General features: G+C 41.4%; 1 protein-coding gene across 3 annotated transcripts in view; it reads right to left on the minus strand.

The window, feature by feature from the left end:
* C11H12orf56 (chromosome 11 C12orf56 homolog) overlaps positions 1-17,467 on the minus strand; it is a 97,580-nt gene that overhangs the window by 13,632 nt on the left and 66,481 nt on the right. For all 3 annotated transcript variants that reach the window (XM_008256734.4, XM_051845643.2, XM_051845642.2), the window contains 3 exons: positions 9,623-9,767; positions 7,066-7,172; positions 6,124-6,213 (listed from right to left, as the gene is read on the minus strand). In XM_008256734.4, the coding sequence (XP_008254956.1) occupies positions 6,124-6,213; positions 7,066-7,172; positions 9,623-9,767 (342 nt within the window). The remainder of the gene's footprint in view (positions 1-6,123; positions 6,214-7,065; positions 7,173-9,622; positions 9,768-17,467) is intronic.

A 17,467-nucleotide genomic window follows, 5' to 3' on the forward strand; every position in this document is an offset into this window, starting at 1 on the left:
CTAATATTTTAAGGCTGAATAATATTCTGTCCATTTTGGTCACATTGTCTTTATCCATTCATCTGTTGCTGGGCATTTAGGTTGATTCCATATCCTGGCTGTTATAAATAATGTGTAGCATTTATTAAAATGTTTATCCCAAGGTTTTTTGTTTTTGTTATTTCAGAGCCCTTGTTTTTTAAAAAAATTGTATTTGTTTATTTGAAAGTCAGAATTACAGAGGAGGGCAAAACGAGAGCAAGAGCAAGAGCGAGAGCGAGAGAGAATGCTTCCATCTGCTGGTTCATTCTCCAGAGGGCCACAACAGCTAGGGCTACACCAGGTCAAAGCCAGAAGCTTCTTCCAGGTCCCCTACATGGGTGACAGGGACCCAAATACTTGGACCATCTTCCATGGCTTTTCCCAGGCTATCAGCTTGGAGTTGGAATCAAAGTGGAGCAGCCAGGCTTGAACCGGCTCCCATATGGGATGTCGCGGGGGCAGCTTTACAAATGCCGGCCCCCTTCAGAGCCCTTTATTAAAACAGCATTTCAGGGCCTTACTGCTCTACTGAACACCATTAGCTATTAGTTAATAAAACTAGTATTAAACTTCAGGTCTTTTGCTTTCAAATGCTGTACTGTCTATTGTACTTTCAAGTGTACTGTCTATTAATCTGCAGGAACAAATTACTTAAATGCCATTACATGTCTGAATAATATGCCCTTCTATTTGAAAATAAAAAGACCAAACAAAAATCACAATTCAAAATGTGCAGCTGAGGAGTTGAGTTAGTAGCATCATCCTTTTTTTTTTTTTTTTTTTTTTTTTTTTTGACAGGCAGAGTGGACAGTGAGAGAGAGAGAGAGAGAGAGAGAAAGGTCTTCCTTTTGCCGTTGGTTCACCCTCCAATGGCCGCCACGGCTGGCACGCTGCGGCCAGTGCACCACGCTGATCCGAAGCCAGGAGCCAGGTGCTTCTCCTGGTCTCCCATGGGGTGCAGGGCCCAAGCACTTGGGCCATCCTCCACTGCCTTCCCAGGCCACAGCAGAGAGCTGGCCTGGAAGAGGGGCAACCGGGAAAGAATCCAGCGCCCCGACCGGGACTAGAACCCGGTGTGCCGGCGCCGCTAAGTGGAGGATTAGCCTATTGAGCCGCAACATTGGCCAGCATCATCTTCATATGTCAAGTACAGTCCCTGTTTGGTTGAAAAGTAACTGGAAACAGACCACAAGAAAAGTCAATTGTCTAATTGAAGACAATATCAGAATAGGCTTGAAGGATGGAGTAGTGAAAGAATTCAAGATATGACCATACAAAAATGCTCTGTAACCATAAGCATTCCTTTCCTACTGGAATAAAGGAAACTATAAACTGTCCTAGATTAGTAATATTTGAGGGTTCCTAATCTTACAATCATTTCAGTCATTGTTGCGATGAGCAGCTAATGATTAACCAAAATTCTAATAAAAATACAATTTCCTTCCTTTTTCCAACTCAAAAAGTAACTCTAGAAAGCTCTGTGTCAATTTCTCAACAAAAGCAGGATATATCATACAGAGTATTTATTCAGGCTACTTTAAAAGGCCAATTTTACTTTTGAAGACCCTTCCAAAATCAACAGAGCACTCCTTTTAGAAGCCTTTCCTGATACTAAGTTTGAAGTGACATTCTATTAACCATTATATTTAATTACAGTCTTTTATTTCCACCAACAGCTTCTTTCCAAAGCTAAGGTCACTTACTGTGATAATATATGAATTCAACCATAACAGTACTAAAATATGAAAGGATATTTCACATTTCAAGAAGAATACAGCAAAAAGGGTTGAACTAATAAAACCTCCATTTATGAAAATAATAAAGAGGGGAATGCTGAAATGAATAACTGCGTTTTTATTTGCTCAAAGGGAATTTAATTTGAAACACACCCCTTCTGCCAACTCACTTCATTTAAAATCCATTAAATCAATAATGGACAGAAGGAATTTTAATCAAAATGGTAGTTTCATCCTGAAAATATTGACTTACTATAAGATTGACAGCTCAGCCTTAAAAACAATCCCAACTATTTAATACGTTCATTGTTCAGATGTTATTATTTCTAACACTTGAAGTTTTAATGCACTATAATATCTTTTAAAACAGACTTTGAAGGGCAAACTCACATCCTCCTAAGTCAGTGGGTGTTAAGATTCTAACATGACTTCCAAGACACCCACCTCCCTGCTACACATACTCTATTTAAGTTCCTTCGCCTTAAGTATGGGCTGGACCTGTGAATATGTTTGATGACCACTCTTGTGATTATATTAGGTGGAGAGGGTGAAGGGGTTTTGCAAATATAATTAAGGCCCCCAGTTAGCTATTTTTGAGGTTAGCAAAGGGAGATTCTCCTAAGTGGGCAGGATCTAACCAGGTGAGCCCTATAAAAGAATGCTTAGTCCTTCCCTGAACTCACAGAATGCTCCTGCTAAGAAACAAGCCTTCATGGGTTCTGCAGCTCAAAGGAAATTATTTCCACCAATAATTACGAAAATGGGCCGGTGCCGCGGCTCACTAGGCTAATCCTCCGCCTAGCGGCGCCGGCACACCGGGTTCTAGTCCCGGTCGGGGCGCCAGATTCTGTCCCGGTTGCCCCTCTTCCAGGCCAGCTCTCTGCTGTGGCCAGGGAGTGCAGTGGAGGATGGCCCAGGTGCTTGGGCCCTGCACCCCATGGGAGACCAGGAAAAGCACCTGGCTCCTGGCTCCTGCCATCGGATCAGCGCGGTGCGCCGGCCGCAGCGCGCTGGCCGCGGCGGCCATTGGAGGGTGAACCAACGGCAAAGGAAGACCTTTCTCTCTGTCTCTCTCTCTCTCTCACTGTCCACTCTGCCTGTCAAAAAAATAAAAATAAAAATAAATAATTACCAAAATGAGCTTGGAAGAGAACCCCAGGCCTCAGACAAGACTGTGGCCCCAGCTAACACCTTACTTGAAGCCTTATGAAACCCTGAGCAGAGGATGCAGTTAAGCAATACCCAGATCCCTGATCCACAGAAACTGTGAGATAATAAACATATGTTGTTTTAAGCCACTACACTTGTGGTAATTTGGTACTGGCAATAAAAGACTACTACCACTATATTGGACATTTACTGTGCTAGGTAATGCTGAGTCATGTGACTTGACCCAATGCTTATCAAAATTGGCTGAAAACAGTCTCTGCTACAGCAATTCAATGCTCTTGTATTGAAGGACATAAAAAAAGTCATATCAGGTAAGAGGTTTGATATAGTGAAACTGATATAGTAAAAACAAATTCAAAATAAATATCAAAAGCAATACTTTGCTACAGAGGTAAGGGTGATTTTTTTTTCAACTTGATTAGAAAAAGGTAGGGAATGAGCCGGCGCCGTGGCTCAATAGGCTAATCCTCCACCTTGCGGCGCCGGCACACCGGGTTCTAGTCCCGGTCGGGGCGCCGGATTCTGTCCCGGTTGCCCCTCTTCCAGGCCAGCCCTCTGCTATGGCCAGGGAGTGCAGTGGAGGATGGCCCAGGTGCTTGGGCCCTGCACCCCATGGGAGACCAGGAAAAAGCACCTGGATCCTGGCTCCTGCCATCGGATCAGCGCGGTGCGCCGGCTGCAGCGGCGGCCATTGGAGGGTGAACCAACGGCAAAGGAAGACCTTTCTCTCTCTGTCTCTCTCTCTGTCCACTCTGCCTATCAAAAATGAAAAAAAAAAAAAAAAAAAAAAAAAAAAAGGTAGGGACTAAAAGGTAGAGAAAAAGAATAACAAGCTTTACTAATAATTTTCAAAATAGTCTTGAGGGGCTAGCACCGTGGCTTAGCAGGTTACGCTGCCGCCTATGATGCCACATCCCAGATGGGTACCGGTTCAAGACCTGGTTGCTCCACTTCTGATCCAGCTCCCTGCTAACACTCCTGGGAAAGCAGTGGAGGATGGCACAAGTGCTTGGGCCCCTGCACCCACATGGGAAACCCAGAATAAGCTCCTGGCTTCAGCCTGGCCCAGCCCAGGTTGTTGCAGCCATTTGGGGAGTGAAACAGAGGATGGAAGATCTGTCTCTCCCTCTCTCTCAGTAACTCTGCCTTTCAAATAAATAAAATAAATCTTAAAAAAAAAGTTTTAAATCTCCATTTTGGACATTGAGGAAGAGTGGCAGTGCTACCAACTACATAACGAAGTAGGCAGAGAACATAATTAACTGTATTGTCCTTGTTTGCTGTATAGCAGTGATCAGCAAATTATAGCCTGCTGGCCAGATTCAGTCCACAGCCTGTTTTTGTATATAAAGCTTTACTGGAACATAGCTGTGCCCATTCATTTATGTACTATAGTTGCTTTTGTGCTACAATGACAAAGTAAAGTAGGTGCAACAGAGGCTGTATGGCTTAAAAAGCCAAAAATATTTGCTGTATGGCAATTTACATAAATGTTCGCCTACTTCTGCTATAAAGCATAGTACGCCCATAATCCTTAGCACATAGCCAGTTGCTTAAGAAACACAAATGAACAGCATCATTAACATTTATCTTTAAAGGACATTAATAAATAGCCTAGGGAAATGCTACCAAAAGTTCTTATCCTTCTCCATGATTCATGTCTTCATCCTTCTGAATTCAGGTAAATAATTGATGAGGGTAGAAAAAAATTAAGATTTTTGGGCAAAGTTGTATAAATACGTATTAAAAATCAAGCAGATAATTCAAAGCATGCAAACACAAACTTTCTGTAGCAAAGATGCCATTGTCCTCCACTAAACATTTTTCCATTCTTCCTTGTAATGACAGATGCCCTTATCACCATCCAAAGTTTAGCTAGACACATAGCTGTCCAACTACAGACATATTTCCTAGCTCTCTTGAGTTCTCACCAACAGAACAGAGCAGAAGTGTTATATGCCTTGATTAAAAAGGAAATGTGTTTGCCCTCTACCTCTCTTTGTGCTTCCCACAGTCTAATGAAGGCATGAAGAGCAGCCTGCTCAACCACAGGACAAGGACAGCATGACAGAAGATGGCAGAGGCACAGGAGGTGGCTGGCGGATGTGGGGGAAAGCTTGACTGTCTACTCTGGACTGTTATATGAGAAAGATTATCAATTTCTGTCTTCTTTGGATCACATATTTTAAGAGTGGCTTTATTACAGCTGCTCATCTAATATGTGTATAAATCCCCAGGTCATTCACTGTGAGGTCACATAATTACAGTCACGTGCCACATAATGACACATTCATCAACAAAGAACTGCATATATGATGGTGGTCTCATAAGATTACAATGATGCTGAAAAATTCCTACCCTCTAGTGATGCTGTAGCCATCCTCACATTGTAGCACCACACATTACTCACATGTATGTCTATTGCTGTGCTGTCAGTCATATAAAAGCATAGCACATACAATTATGTACCAAAAAAGTCTGTGGGAAAATGGAATTAAAATGTTTATTTAAGTGCAAATAATTTTGAAATCCATGCACAGCTTTTTCATAACCCACATTTTAACATTTTAAAGAGCCCTCATATGCATTGATTTCCAAAACTTTTTGTACCAAAGTAAACTTATCTTTTAATTCAACTTTTCTATGAGCTTTTAGAAGTATCCTTGTGTGTATTTATATGTGTGTATATATGAAGTTATGCCATTTAGGCTAGTGCAAGTTTACTCCATATTTTCACAATGATGAAATTGCCTAACAGTACATTTCTCAGAACACGTCCCAATCCCTAAACAAAGCCTGACTGTACATAGTAAGTACGGCTACTTATAACTCCTGCCTTTACAGTGTAGTTTTTCTGTTATGTAAATATAAACGTACTCTGGAAAATTTCTAATAGAGACCTCCTGGCTTTTAATATAGGATGGGCCATTTGGTCTTTTTCAAGTTCACCAGACTAGCACAAAAGATGAAATTATGCTAAGAAAATCTTTGTACTCTTAACAATCCAGGGGAGCAGAGAGGACTCAGCATGTGCCAATTAATGTGATCATCACAGAAGGAAGTGAAGAGACAAGAGTGTATTATACTTTCAAGGGGATTGAACAGAAAATGAGCGATTCAAGTTTTGAAAGACACTCAACAAGAGTAGTTAATGGATTCCAACTACAAGGTCCCAGTGTTTTCCAAAACACTTTACTTCTTAGCTGCCAGTGTGTTCAGACGTGATGATTCAGTTTCTGTTTCTCTGAACATCAGTCCTAGGGTCTGCAGAATTTCAATGCATACCCTAGAGAACAAACAGAAAAGAAGTATGGGAATGGCATGATTTCATTAGATATTCAGAATTCCACAAATGTAGATAACCTTGCTAGAAATGCTTTCAGATAGATATAAAAATGCAAAGGCAGGACATTCTGTACATGAAACTGCCAACATTGGTTGAGTGCCTCTCTGATTGCTACATTCAAAATTATCTGTTGAATAAGTAACTGGATGGTCACAATTAAGTCATTTTCATATTTTTATATGTTTTTCAACAGTTTTTAGGATAATCACACACTATTTTAAAAGCATTTTTTAAAATTTAGAGTTTTTTTCAAATAGGTTATAATTGGCCCAAAACATCAAGAGTAGGACAGGTGTTTGGCCAAGAAGTTAGGAAACCTGTATCCAAGCAGCTGGGTTCAATTACCAGCTCTGCTTCCCATTCCAGTTTCTTGTTCACGCACACCTTGGGAGGCAGCAAATGATGATTTGCGTACTTGGTTCCCTGACACCTATGTAGGAGATCTGGAGTAAGCTCTTCGCTACTGGCTTCAACCTGACCTTGCCCTGGCTGTTGCGAGCATTTACAGAGTGAACTAGCAGAAGGGAGTTCTCTCTCAATTACATTAAATTGATTAATACATTTTAAAATCTCATAGGTAAAAACCAGAATACAGGAAGAGGTGTCTTTCCTCCAGACATCCATTTCTCCCATTAAAATTAGAACAAAATGAATGCTATTTTAAAAAATTCATGTGAAGCAAAACTTGCAGCACCATTAATCATTAATACCACATATGTGTCATCCAGTGCCTTCAATTTTTCTTAAACACCCTGGTGGGGGGTGATCTATGATTACCTACTTAATACTTACACCAGCTCATCAGCCCTTTGGCTTTTATTTTGGCGTGCATTCTTATCCCTAGACTCTGGCAAATATTCATGAAGTTTGTTCACTAGGAAATAGAAAAGGTCACTGGTCTGTGAAAACAAATGGAAAAGAAGATGGTAATTAAGAGTTCAGTTGTCAGAACTTGCTATCCTTACATTAAAGTATGAGGAAATGACTTGTTCTTTGGTGAGATAACTGAGTAATAATGTCTCTCATTAAAACTAGAATCACCCAAATTGACAACACACTGTATACATGGAACTGGGCGATCGCCAGCGTGGAGCACAGAGAAGGAGCTAGGGAGGGATGCCAGGGCGATGTTATTGAAGCCTGGCTTGGTTATTAATATTGAAGATCCTCTAGGAATAGGTATGCAATATCAGGCAAGTCAGTCACTTTGGAAAATAGGGTTACTATAATTCCTGCCTTCCCAAAGTAATCTAGGCTTTGTTAAGGTATAACAAAATAATGGATAGGAATACTGGCATTTAAAAATACTGACTAACACAATGATACATGTATGGTATAGCCCTTAACAATGGTGCAAAACGATGTGAATACTTCTGGCAATGAAGCAGAAAGGCAGATTTCCATTTCAGTCTAAATAAACACAGACTTAAGAATTGGGGAACTAATATATTTGTGCTCCTATTCAGTCTCATGAAGTAAATTGAGCATGATAATAGGCACTGGTCCATGAAATCAGGCAGTTGGTACTAATGAGAAATATAATGGAATTGCTTTTCTGTTCCTGTATTGTTCATTGTTTCTCCAGGATTTCTGATGACTATTGACAACCAAGACTCTTTGCTTAGGCACTTATCTGTGTGCTTCTATTTAGGTGGCATACCACCAGAAGAGACTGAGGATGACAGTGTAGAAAGAGAAAGAGGAGCAGGAGTGGGACATATTCCAGCAACTGTCAAAAGTGCTTTGCTTATTTAGAACCTGAAAAATTAGTGGGGCTGGTGTTGTCACTTAGCGGGTTAAGCCACAACCTATGGCACAAGAAAAGTGGAATAGCAGGTCAGCCTAGTCTCATCATCCTACATGTGAAGCAGGTAGAATCTAAGAAATAGCGAGACCTGCCTTGAACTGTGGGAAATTGTGTACTTCTGCACTGCTCAGTGAAGTGTGGCTGCAGGGTGGGTGTTTGGCCTGGCAGTTAAGATGCCAGTTGGGATGGTCACATTCCATAATGATATGGCTTGGGTTGAGTTCTAGCTCAACTCCTAATTTCAGCTTCCTGCTAATGCACACTCTGGGAGGCAGCACATGGTGGCTCAGGGACTAGGGTCCCTGCCAGCCACATGGGAAACCTAGACTGAGTTCCAAGCTCCTTGGTTCAGCTTGGCCCAGCCCTGACCTTGTGGGCATTTGAGGGAGCAGATAAGGGAGCACTTTTTCTCTCTCCTCAGCAAATAAATAAATAAATAAATAAAATGGTAGTAGCTATAAATGAGGCCACTGGCCAGAATTAGGATTCAACAGAGAAACATCAACATGAACTCAGCCCTAGGCAAGGCTCACCTCCTCACCTGGGCCTCATTAGCACCACACCATTTGTTTTGGCATTTCCTTTTCTTTTTGTTTAGAGCCTGCCAGCTCCTCCTTGAATTTTTTATATAGGATATAATTTACTGTGAACTATAGTTGCCCCAATGGGCAGTTCACTTGAGCTCCTTAATGCCCTCGCCTGAAACTGAAAATGAAGTCTGTCACTTACTAAGTGAGAACTAGGTTGCCTTGACTTCCCAGGGGTCGTACTTTATAAAATATCAGTCTTACACTTGTAAGTCAGTTGTAAAAATTATTTGTGTTATACGGGAAGCTACACTGAACAACTTCATGAAATCTACTTTCCCATCTCACCGTCTATACCGATATGTGCATCTCGCACGCCAAAAGTTTCCCCTCTTACCTTGATATTCTGTGACTCTACTAACCCAACCAAGGGGCTACTATTTTGCTATCAACCCCTCCCTACCACCCCAGTGCACATTTTTGATAACACCACAAATTTGCAGGTGCTAAGGTGTGGCTGTACTAAACTTAATCAGTGGGCCAGCATTGTGGTGTAATGGCTTAGCCTCCACCTCTGGCACCAGAATCCCATATGGGCACTAGTTCAAGTCCCAGCTGCTCCTCTTCCGATCCAGCTCTCTGCTATGGTCTGGGAAAATAGCAGAAGATGGCCCAAGTCCTATGGCCCCTGCACCAGAGTGGGAGACCTGGTAGAAGCTTCTGGCTCCTGGCTTCGGATTGGCTCAGGTCCAGCTATTGTGGCCATCCGCAGAGTGAACCAGCGAATGGAAGACCATTCTGTCTGTCTCTCCTTCTCTCTGTAACACTTCCTTTCAAATAAATAAATAAAATCTTTCAAAAAATGTAATTACAAATAACCAAATCTTTAAAGAATTAATCATCCTTTTAAAATACAGCATCAGCATAAAAGACATTTTTATATTTTAATTTATGCCTGAATTTAATAAACAGGTGAAACAATTAGAAAAGGTTAAAAATAAAAGAAAACACTTACTTTCCAGAAGAGCTTTTTCAGGATGAAGTTTTTCCGGGCTGCTGCTTTAAGCTCCATAATTAAACAAAGTATCTTGCTCAGAGTATTGTCTTTAAGAAAAAGTTCAGATTTAAGTTGACTGAAGTGCTTAATTTTCTCCTCAGATCTACAGAAGTGTGAGAAATTTTTCCATGAGAAAATTATAAGAAACAGCAGGTTAGGAATACCAACAATTATTGACAGATTCGTACAACTTTGTTAGCAACGTAATTTTAATATAGTTTTGTACTTTCAGCCTTTACTCATCAGTAGTGAAACTTGCTCCCCAAATGCAAACTGGTAAAACCGCTATGGAAGACAGTTTGGAGATTCCTCGGAAACCTGAATATAGCCCTACCACATGGCCCAGCCATCACACTCCTTGGAATTTACTCAAAGGAAATTAAATTGGCAAATAAAAGAACTGTCTGCACCTCACTGTTTATTGAAGCTCAATTCACAATAGCTAAGACATGGAATAAACCTAAATGCCCATCAACAGAAGACTGGATAAAGAAATTATGGGATATATACTCTATAGAATACTATACAGCAGTAAAAAATGAAATCTGGCCATTTGCAACAAAATGAAGGAATCTGGAAAACATCATGCTGAGTGAGATAAGCCAGTCCCAAAGGGACAAATATCATATGTTCTCCCTGATCAACTAACTGAGCACTTAAAAGGAAACCTGTTGAAGTGAAATGGACACTGTGAGAAACAATGACTTGATCAGCCCTTGTCCTGACTGTTGAGGAACAACTTTCTATTTTATTCTTTTTGGTGTTTTTTTGTTCTGCTTAACACCATTGGTTTAACTCTTTGATTAACACACAATTATTCTTAGTCATTTAAATTTGACTGAAAAGTGATCCCTGTTGAATGTGGGAGTGGGAATAAGAGAGGGAGGAGATGTACAGTTCAGCACACACTCACTCGGACTTACCCCTAATGGTAGAGCTACAGATGTGCCAGGGGATTCCAATTCAATCCCATCAAGGTGGCGTGTACCAATGCCATCTTACTTGTTGGAGTGATCAGTTTAGGTTCATGGTTGATTGGGGGGATGGAATTGAGTGTCAAGGGGATTGCATGGATGGGACCAGTGTCTGCAAATAATTTATAGAATTAAAAAGGAGAGAATGATCCTACATGGGAAGCAGGATACACAGTAGACTCACAGAATGGCAAAAGCCCTAAACAGCACTCTGGCCTCAGAATCAGCCCTTAAGGCATTTGGATCTGGCTAAAAAGCCCATGAAAGTTTCTCAGGCATGGAAAGCCAAGACATTGTGGCAAAAAAAAAAAAAAAATGACCTAAATGAAAGATCTCTGTGAGTGAGATCCCAGTGGAAAGAACGGGCCATCAAAGAAGGAGGTACCTTTCTCTGAAGGGAGGAGAGAACTTCCACTTTGCTTATGGCCCTGTCTAAATAAGATCAGAGTTGGTGAACTCAATAGGCTTCCATAGCCTTGGTGGCTAATGACAAGAGCCTCAAGTGATTACTGACATCATAAATAAGAGTGTCAAATTGTTAAGTCAACAACAGGAGTCACTGTGCACCTGCTCCCCATGTAGGACCTCTGCCCTTAATGTGCTGTACTTTGTACACTATGAGAATTAATGGTAAAACTACTACTCAAACAGTACTCTATACTTTGTGTGTCTGTGTGGGTGTAGTCTGTTGAAATCTTTACTTAGTATATACTAAGTTGATCTTCTGTATAAAGGTAATTGAAAATGAATCATGATGAAGAATGGGGTGGGAGATGGGATGGTTGCGGGTGGGCGGGAGGTTATGGGGGGGAAACCTGCTGTAATTCAAAAGTTGTATTTTGGAAATTTATATTTAAAATAAAAGTTGAAAAGAAAAAAAAGAAACTTGCTCCCCTAAAATGGGCCTGTTTATTACTCTCAAATACATTTTTGCCCATGTCCCTTTACTCAAGTTGTACCATACTAGGAATACTCACAGTCCCTAGTAAACTGTCCCTTTTTCAGAATTTAGCCAATACCATTTACCATCATCCATGACACATATGTAACACTAGCTTAATGTGTTTTCTTTCAATCAACTCACTTTTCTGCTACAGAATATATTACATTGGTGTTAAGATGCCATTAGGGCACTCACATCTCACATTGGAGTGCTGAGGTTTAATTCCCACTTCCACTTCAATCCAGCTTCCTGCTAATGGGCATCCTGGGAGGCAACAAGTGATGGCTCAAGTACTTGGGTTCTTACCATCCACCTGGAAAACTTGAAAACTTAAATTGAGTTCCAGGATCCTCAGCATTTGGGGTCTGAACCAGTGAATGGGAGCTAGCTTGCTCTCTCTGCCTTTCAAAAAAAAAAAAAAATTTTAAGGGGTCGGCGCTATGGCTCACTTGGCTAATCCTCCGCCTGCGGTGCCAGCATCCCATATGGATGCCAGATTCTGTCCTGTTTGCTCCTCTTCTAGTCCAGCTCTCTGCTGTGGTCCGGGAAGGCAGTGGAGGATGGCCCAAGTGCTTGGGCACCTGCACCCGCGTGGGAGACCAGGAGAAGCACCTGGCTCCTGGCTTCGGATCAGCGTAGCTCCGGCTGTAGCGACCATTTGAGGGGTGAACCAACGGAAGGAAGACCTTTCTTTCTGTCTCTCCCTCTCACTGTCTGTAACTCTACCTCTCAAATAAATAAATAAATAAATAAAATCTTTAAAAAAATTTTAAGTATGTTTACAAAGAAAACTTCGCATCACTTGGCATAGCAGGTAACTATAAAAACAGCATGAAAGTAACACAAATTGTCAGGAGCTGCTCCATATTCTGAGCCTGAGGGCTGCTCTCTCTGACTATAAGGCAGGTGAGTGTGGGTTAGAGCTGTCCCTATTGACACCAAGCTGAGAAGTTCTCCCTGATGAGATCAGACTAGCTGGAAAAAGGTACATTTTTCCACTGTGCAATTCAGTTATTTCATGCTAGGTCAAAGCACTACCTGAAATCATCTCCTATCATTGATCCACGTGCATCCCACACTTCAGAGAACACTGGCTTAAATGAAAAAACTGACACCTCCTTAGATCTTTCCCTAATTCCACCAACAAAGGTGACCCCTCTCCCACTGCAGTTTTTCATACTTCTAATTTCACACTAATTCTACTTCACCTCACTGTGGTTATTTGTGTATGCATCCTGGCCAGTTAGCTGATTTTTATCAACTTGAAAAATTATTGAGTTAAATATTGTCTGTATGTCCCACAGTGCTCAATAATAACTTGCATTTCACTGGGCACTGACCATGTGGCAGGTCCTGCCCTTAGTACTTTTCATAGATGAGATCATCCACTGAGTTTGCTCCCACTGAGGGATCTGAGCTGGGAATTATTATCACAATTTGTAGGATGTTAGAGGGGTCATCTAACCTGTCAAGGCTCACACAATTAGTGATTCAGAAAGTCAAGGAGCAAAATACAGTGGGAAGAATATTTCACATCTGCACAGGCTGATGGAATCTTAGAATTTTTTTTTTAATTTATTTGACAGATAGAGTTAGACAGTGAGAGAGAGAGAGACAGAGAGAAAGGTCTTCCTTCCACTGGTTCACCCCCCAAATGGCCACTACAGCCAGCGCTACACTGATCCGAAGCCAGGAGCCAGGTGCTTCCTCCTGGTCTCCCATGTGGGTGCAGGGGCCCAAGCACTTGGGCCATCTTCTGCTTTTCCAGGCCATAGCAGAGAGCTGGACTGGAAGAGGAGCAACTGGGACTAGAACCTGGCGCCCATATGGGATGCAGGCGCCGCAGGCGGAGGATTAACCAAGTGAGCCACGGCGCTGGCCCCGAATCTTAGAATTTCTAGCATGAACTAAAAACACTTTTGCTACCTGCTCTAGAAACCTGTGATACTAGCCATTTATCCCAGAACTGCTACATAGAATGTTGGGCCTTTTTTCTTCAAAAAAAATTTGTGTGTATGTACAAAGGCAGAGAGAGAGATCCATCCTCTATCTGCTGGTTGACTCCCCAAATGCCTGCAACAGCCAGGGCTGGGCCAAACCCAAGCCAGGATCCAGGAACTCTATCCTTGTTTCCCACATGGTGGCAGAGGCCCAAATACCAGGGCCATCACCTGCTGCCTTCCCAGGAACATTAGCAGGGAGCTGGATTAGAAGCAGATGCGGAGCAGGCAGGACTCAAACCAGCACATGGAAATGGGATGCCAGCAATGCAACTGGCAGCTTAACCCACTGTGCCACAATGTCAGCCCCTGGAATGCTGGATCTTACCCACTACCTCCCCTCTTTATTTAAAATATATATATATCTAAAATGTTTTCCTCTCTCCAATCAATAAGCCTTCTTGCTGATACCAAAATTAAGATTTTCTGAGAAAATGGTCCCTTTTAATAGAGATGCTGGAGGAAAAATCATCAGGAAATCAGCAATAGCAGTCACTGAGGTAGAAGAACAAAATGATTATGAGCATGAGGGCTGAGGCAGGATCCTAGACCTGTCCCAACATGGCTAAGTAATTACCGTGGGCAAACTGCATAGTCTTTCTGTGCCTCCATTTCCTCATCTGTAATGCAGGTGATGACTGTATGTCTGTGGCGCTTGCTGTTTCCATAATTAGTTAATGTATCCACTTAGCATACAGTAAATGTTTAATAAACATTCTCAAAAAAGGAATAAAGCAGGTTGTGCTTCGTATATACCCACTTCTAATCTCTAACACATTTCATTTTTAAAAAACTATAAAATCCCTCTACTCTTTGAGAATTCTTAAAAACAGCAAAAAATATAGTTTTCACAAATAAATAAGCTTAGAAAAACAAAAGCTCAGGTAAAATACAATGTCAACAGAATTATTCAAAATTGATTTTCCAGTTTTCCCCCTGAGGTGTCAGCAATTTGCTAAGATCTATAAGAGAGACAAACTGCTTTTAATCCTTTGCCATCAATGATAAAAGATGATAAAGTCAAACTAATTTCTTAAAGCCTAAACATTTTTCATTGGAAATTGCACACTAGTCTTTTATACTAAAATTAATTCATATATAAATTGAGGTTTCATATGCACAATAAATTCAAGTTAGATCAGTCATTCTATATTACTATTACAGTTAAGTTATCAAAATTATGATTTCTTTGGACACTTAAGGAATATTTGCTTTTATATAAGTGACAAACTTCATTTGCCCAAATAAGAAAAAGTCTAGTGCCAGAAGACTACATTATTCAGTTTAGGAATATGAGGGAAATTTATATTAATAGTAACAGATACTCTATATTTTCATCAACTAGAAGACATAAATTTACCAAAATAATGTTGCAAGAAGGATTCTTATTAAATGATGTTCTATTTTTCCTGTATTTTTTTCATTTTTCAGACATTTAATATAAATAGTACTCTACATTTACATCATGCTTTCCAGCTGGAAAATCTTTTCCTATATTAAATGAGAGTCTAATTTGTATTTGTTTCCTTCGAAATTGAAGGTGCCTTGTAGGCAGAGATCATTTGTTGTGTACCAATATATCCTTCAGTGCATTTTAAATACGTATGCTGCCTTCAGGAATTAGCTTTGTAATAAAGGCTCTTTTCGGGGCCAGTGCTGTGGCTCACTTGGTTAATCCTCCGCCTGCATCGCCGGCATCCCATGTGGGCACCAGGTTCTAGTCCCGGTTGCTCCTCTTCCAGTCCAGCTCTCTGCTGTGGCCCGGGAGGGCAGTGGAGGATGGCCCAAGTGCTTAGGCCCTGCACCCGCATGGGAGACCAGGAGGAAGCACCTGGCTCCTGATCGGCGCAGTTCCGGTCGTGGCGGCTATTTGGGGAGTGAACCAGCAGAAGGAAGACCTTTCTCTTTGTCTCCCTCTCTCACTGTCTATAACTCTACCTGTCAAATAAATTAAAAAAAAAATTCCTATTCTTATAAGGCACTCACACTTTTTTTTAAAGACAATATTTCTTTTTTTTAATATTTATTTATTTTACTTGAAAGTCAGAGTTACACAGAGAGAGAAGGAGAGGCAGAGAGAGAAAGAGAGATCTTCCATCCTCTGGTTCACTCCTCAATTGGCCACAATGGCCGGAGCTTCGCCAATCCAAAGCTAGGAGCCAGGAGCTTCTTCCAGGTCTCCCACTCTGGTGCAGGGGCCGTAGGATTTGGGCCATCTTCTACTGCTTTCCCAGACCATAGCAGACAGCTGGATTGGAAGTGGAGCAGCCGGGACTCAAACTGGCACCCATATGGGATGCCGGCACGGCAGGCTGCAGCTTTACCCCACTACACCACAGCAGCAGCCCTGGCACTCACACTTTTAAATCAGACTCATTTTTAACTGTTTTAATAAAAGCACTCCATCAGTGATACTATTCCATATTAAAGCAAATATAATGAGGCACAAAAAAGTCTGGTTGTCTCACTTAAGTGACACTATTTCTGATCAAAGGATTTAGTCAGTTACAACATGATCCCTCTGTTTTGAAGTTTCACTTTGCCTTTCCAGCTAATGCTTTCAGACACTGAGAACAGGTGCATGAATATCTTTATTCATTAGATGCTGCAAAATGGTAATGTTCTAATACTAAGCCTCTTGTATTCATTAGCAAGAATTCTGTAAAATGGAATTTACCCTCATCACTTGGGACACCTTGCTCATCCTGAACAGGTTACAATTCATGCAGAAAAGGCAGGATGATTCTTTCCATCTGTTTGCTATTTTTACAGAGTAAGGGATTGGTGCCCTAAGTTTCTTCCAATGTTCAGTATCTCCTATTTCTTCTGAAGATGGTGGGACAGGGAGTGACTTCTTTCTATGAGGCACTGCTACACACCTCTGAATTTTTATATATTCATTGTGCTCAAACACCTCACTCCTTATTTATTCTGATGTTCGAGTTGTCCCACCTTTGTCAAATGGGAGCCTGTCGCTCCCCCTCTTCGTGGAGGAACGACACAGGACCCTGCGCTGTTCTTTTGTCTGCTCGGCCCTCCCCGGGTTTGCTGCTGGTTCTTCCCGGGTTGGCTGCCGTCCCTTCCACCTCAGTGGAAGGGCGATTCCCCCTAGCCACTTTCCCCACTTCCGCAGGGGAGCGGCACACCGCCGGCCGGCTCTCTCGGGGGCTGCACAGGTGTTCCTTCAGATAGATGTTCCTGGTGCATGTTGTCTCTCTCCTCCTTTATGGTCCTCTTCCGCCAATCCTAACTCGGCTGCCCACACGCCGAGTACGCTGCTCTCCTCCAATCAGGAGCAGGATCAGCTCCTGGAGGTCATCACTCAAGTTGGCAAGAGGCAGCTGCGTAGAAGCTGTTTTCTCCTCTCCCAGCGCCATATTGTGGGAGAGCAGATGCATAGAATAAGTCTTAATTCCAGTAACTCAGTCCAGTCCGGGTTGCTCCCCACAGGAGCCTCTTCACGTGGATAGCTAAATCTCTTTAGTTAGGACCTCTTTTTCTAGGATTCTATTTCAGATTCATTTGATATATTTTTTGCCTCAGAACTAGAATTCTTCTGAAAACTTGGAGTTTTCAATCCCCCCTTTTAGTGGGAAACAAAAATGCGTCTTTTAAAATTAACTTAGTCTTAACTCATTTACTTGACCCATCCAAACTTCACTATCATACTATCATAAGCCTCTCAAAACTCGCCTATGACTTACTTGGTAACTGCTATAATCCAAAAGTTGTACTTTTGAAATTTATTAAATAAAAGTTTTCTAAAAAATTTTAAAAGATCAATGACATTAACTCACCAAGTGCTTATGATGTGCAAAGAACTGTTTTAAGTAAGAAACATACTAAGATTTATATAAGGGATCTTTAAAAATTCATGGAAATGTAT

The sequence above is a fragment of the Oryctolagus cuniculus genome, chromosome 11 (assembly GCF_964237555.1).
Source record: "Oryctolagus cuniculus chromosome 11, mOryCun1.1, whole genome shotgun sequence".
Lineage (NCBI taxonomy): Eukaryota > Metazoa > Chordata > Mammalia > Lagomorpha > Leporidae > Oryctolagus > Oryctolagus cuniculus.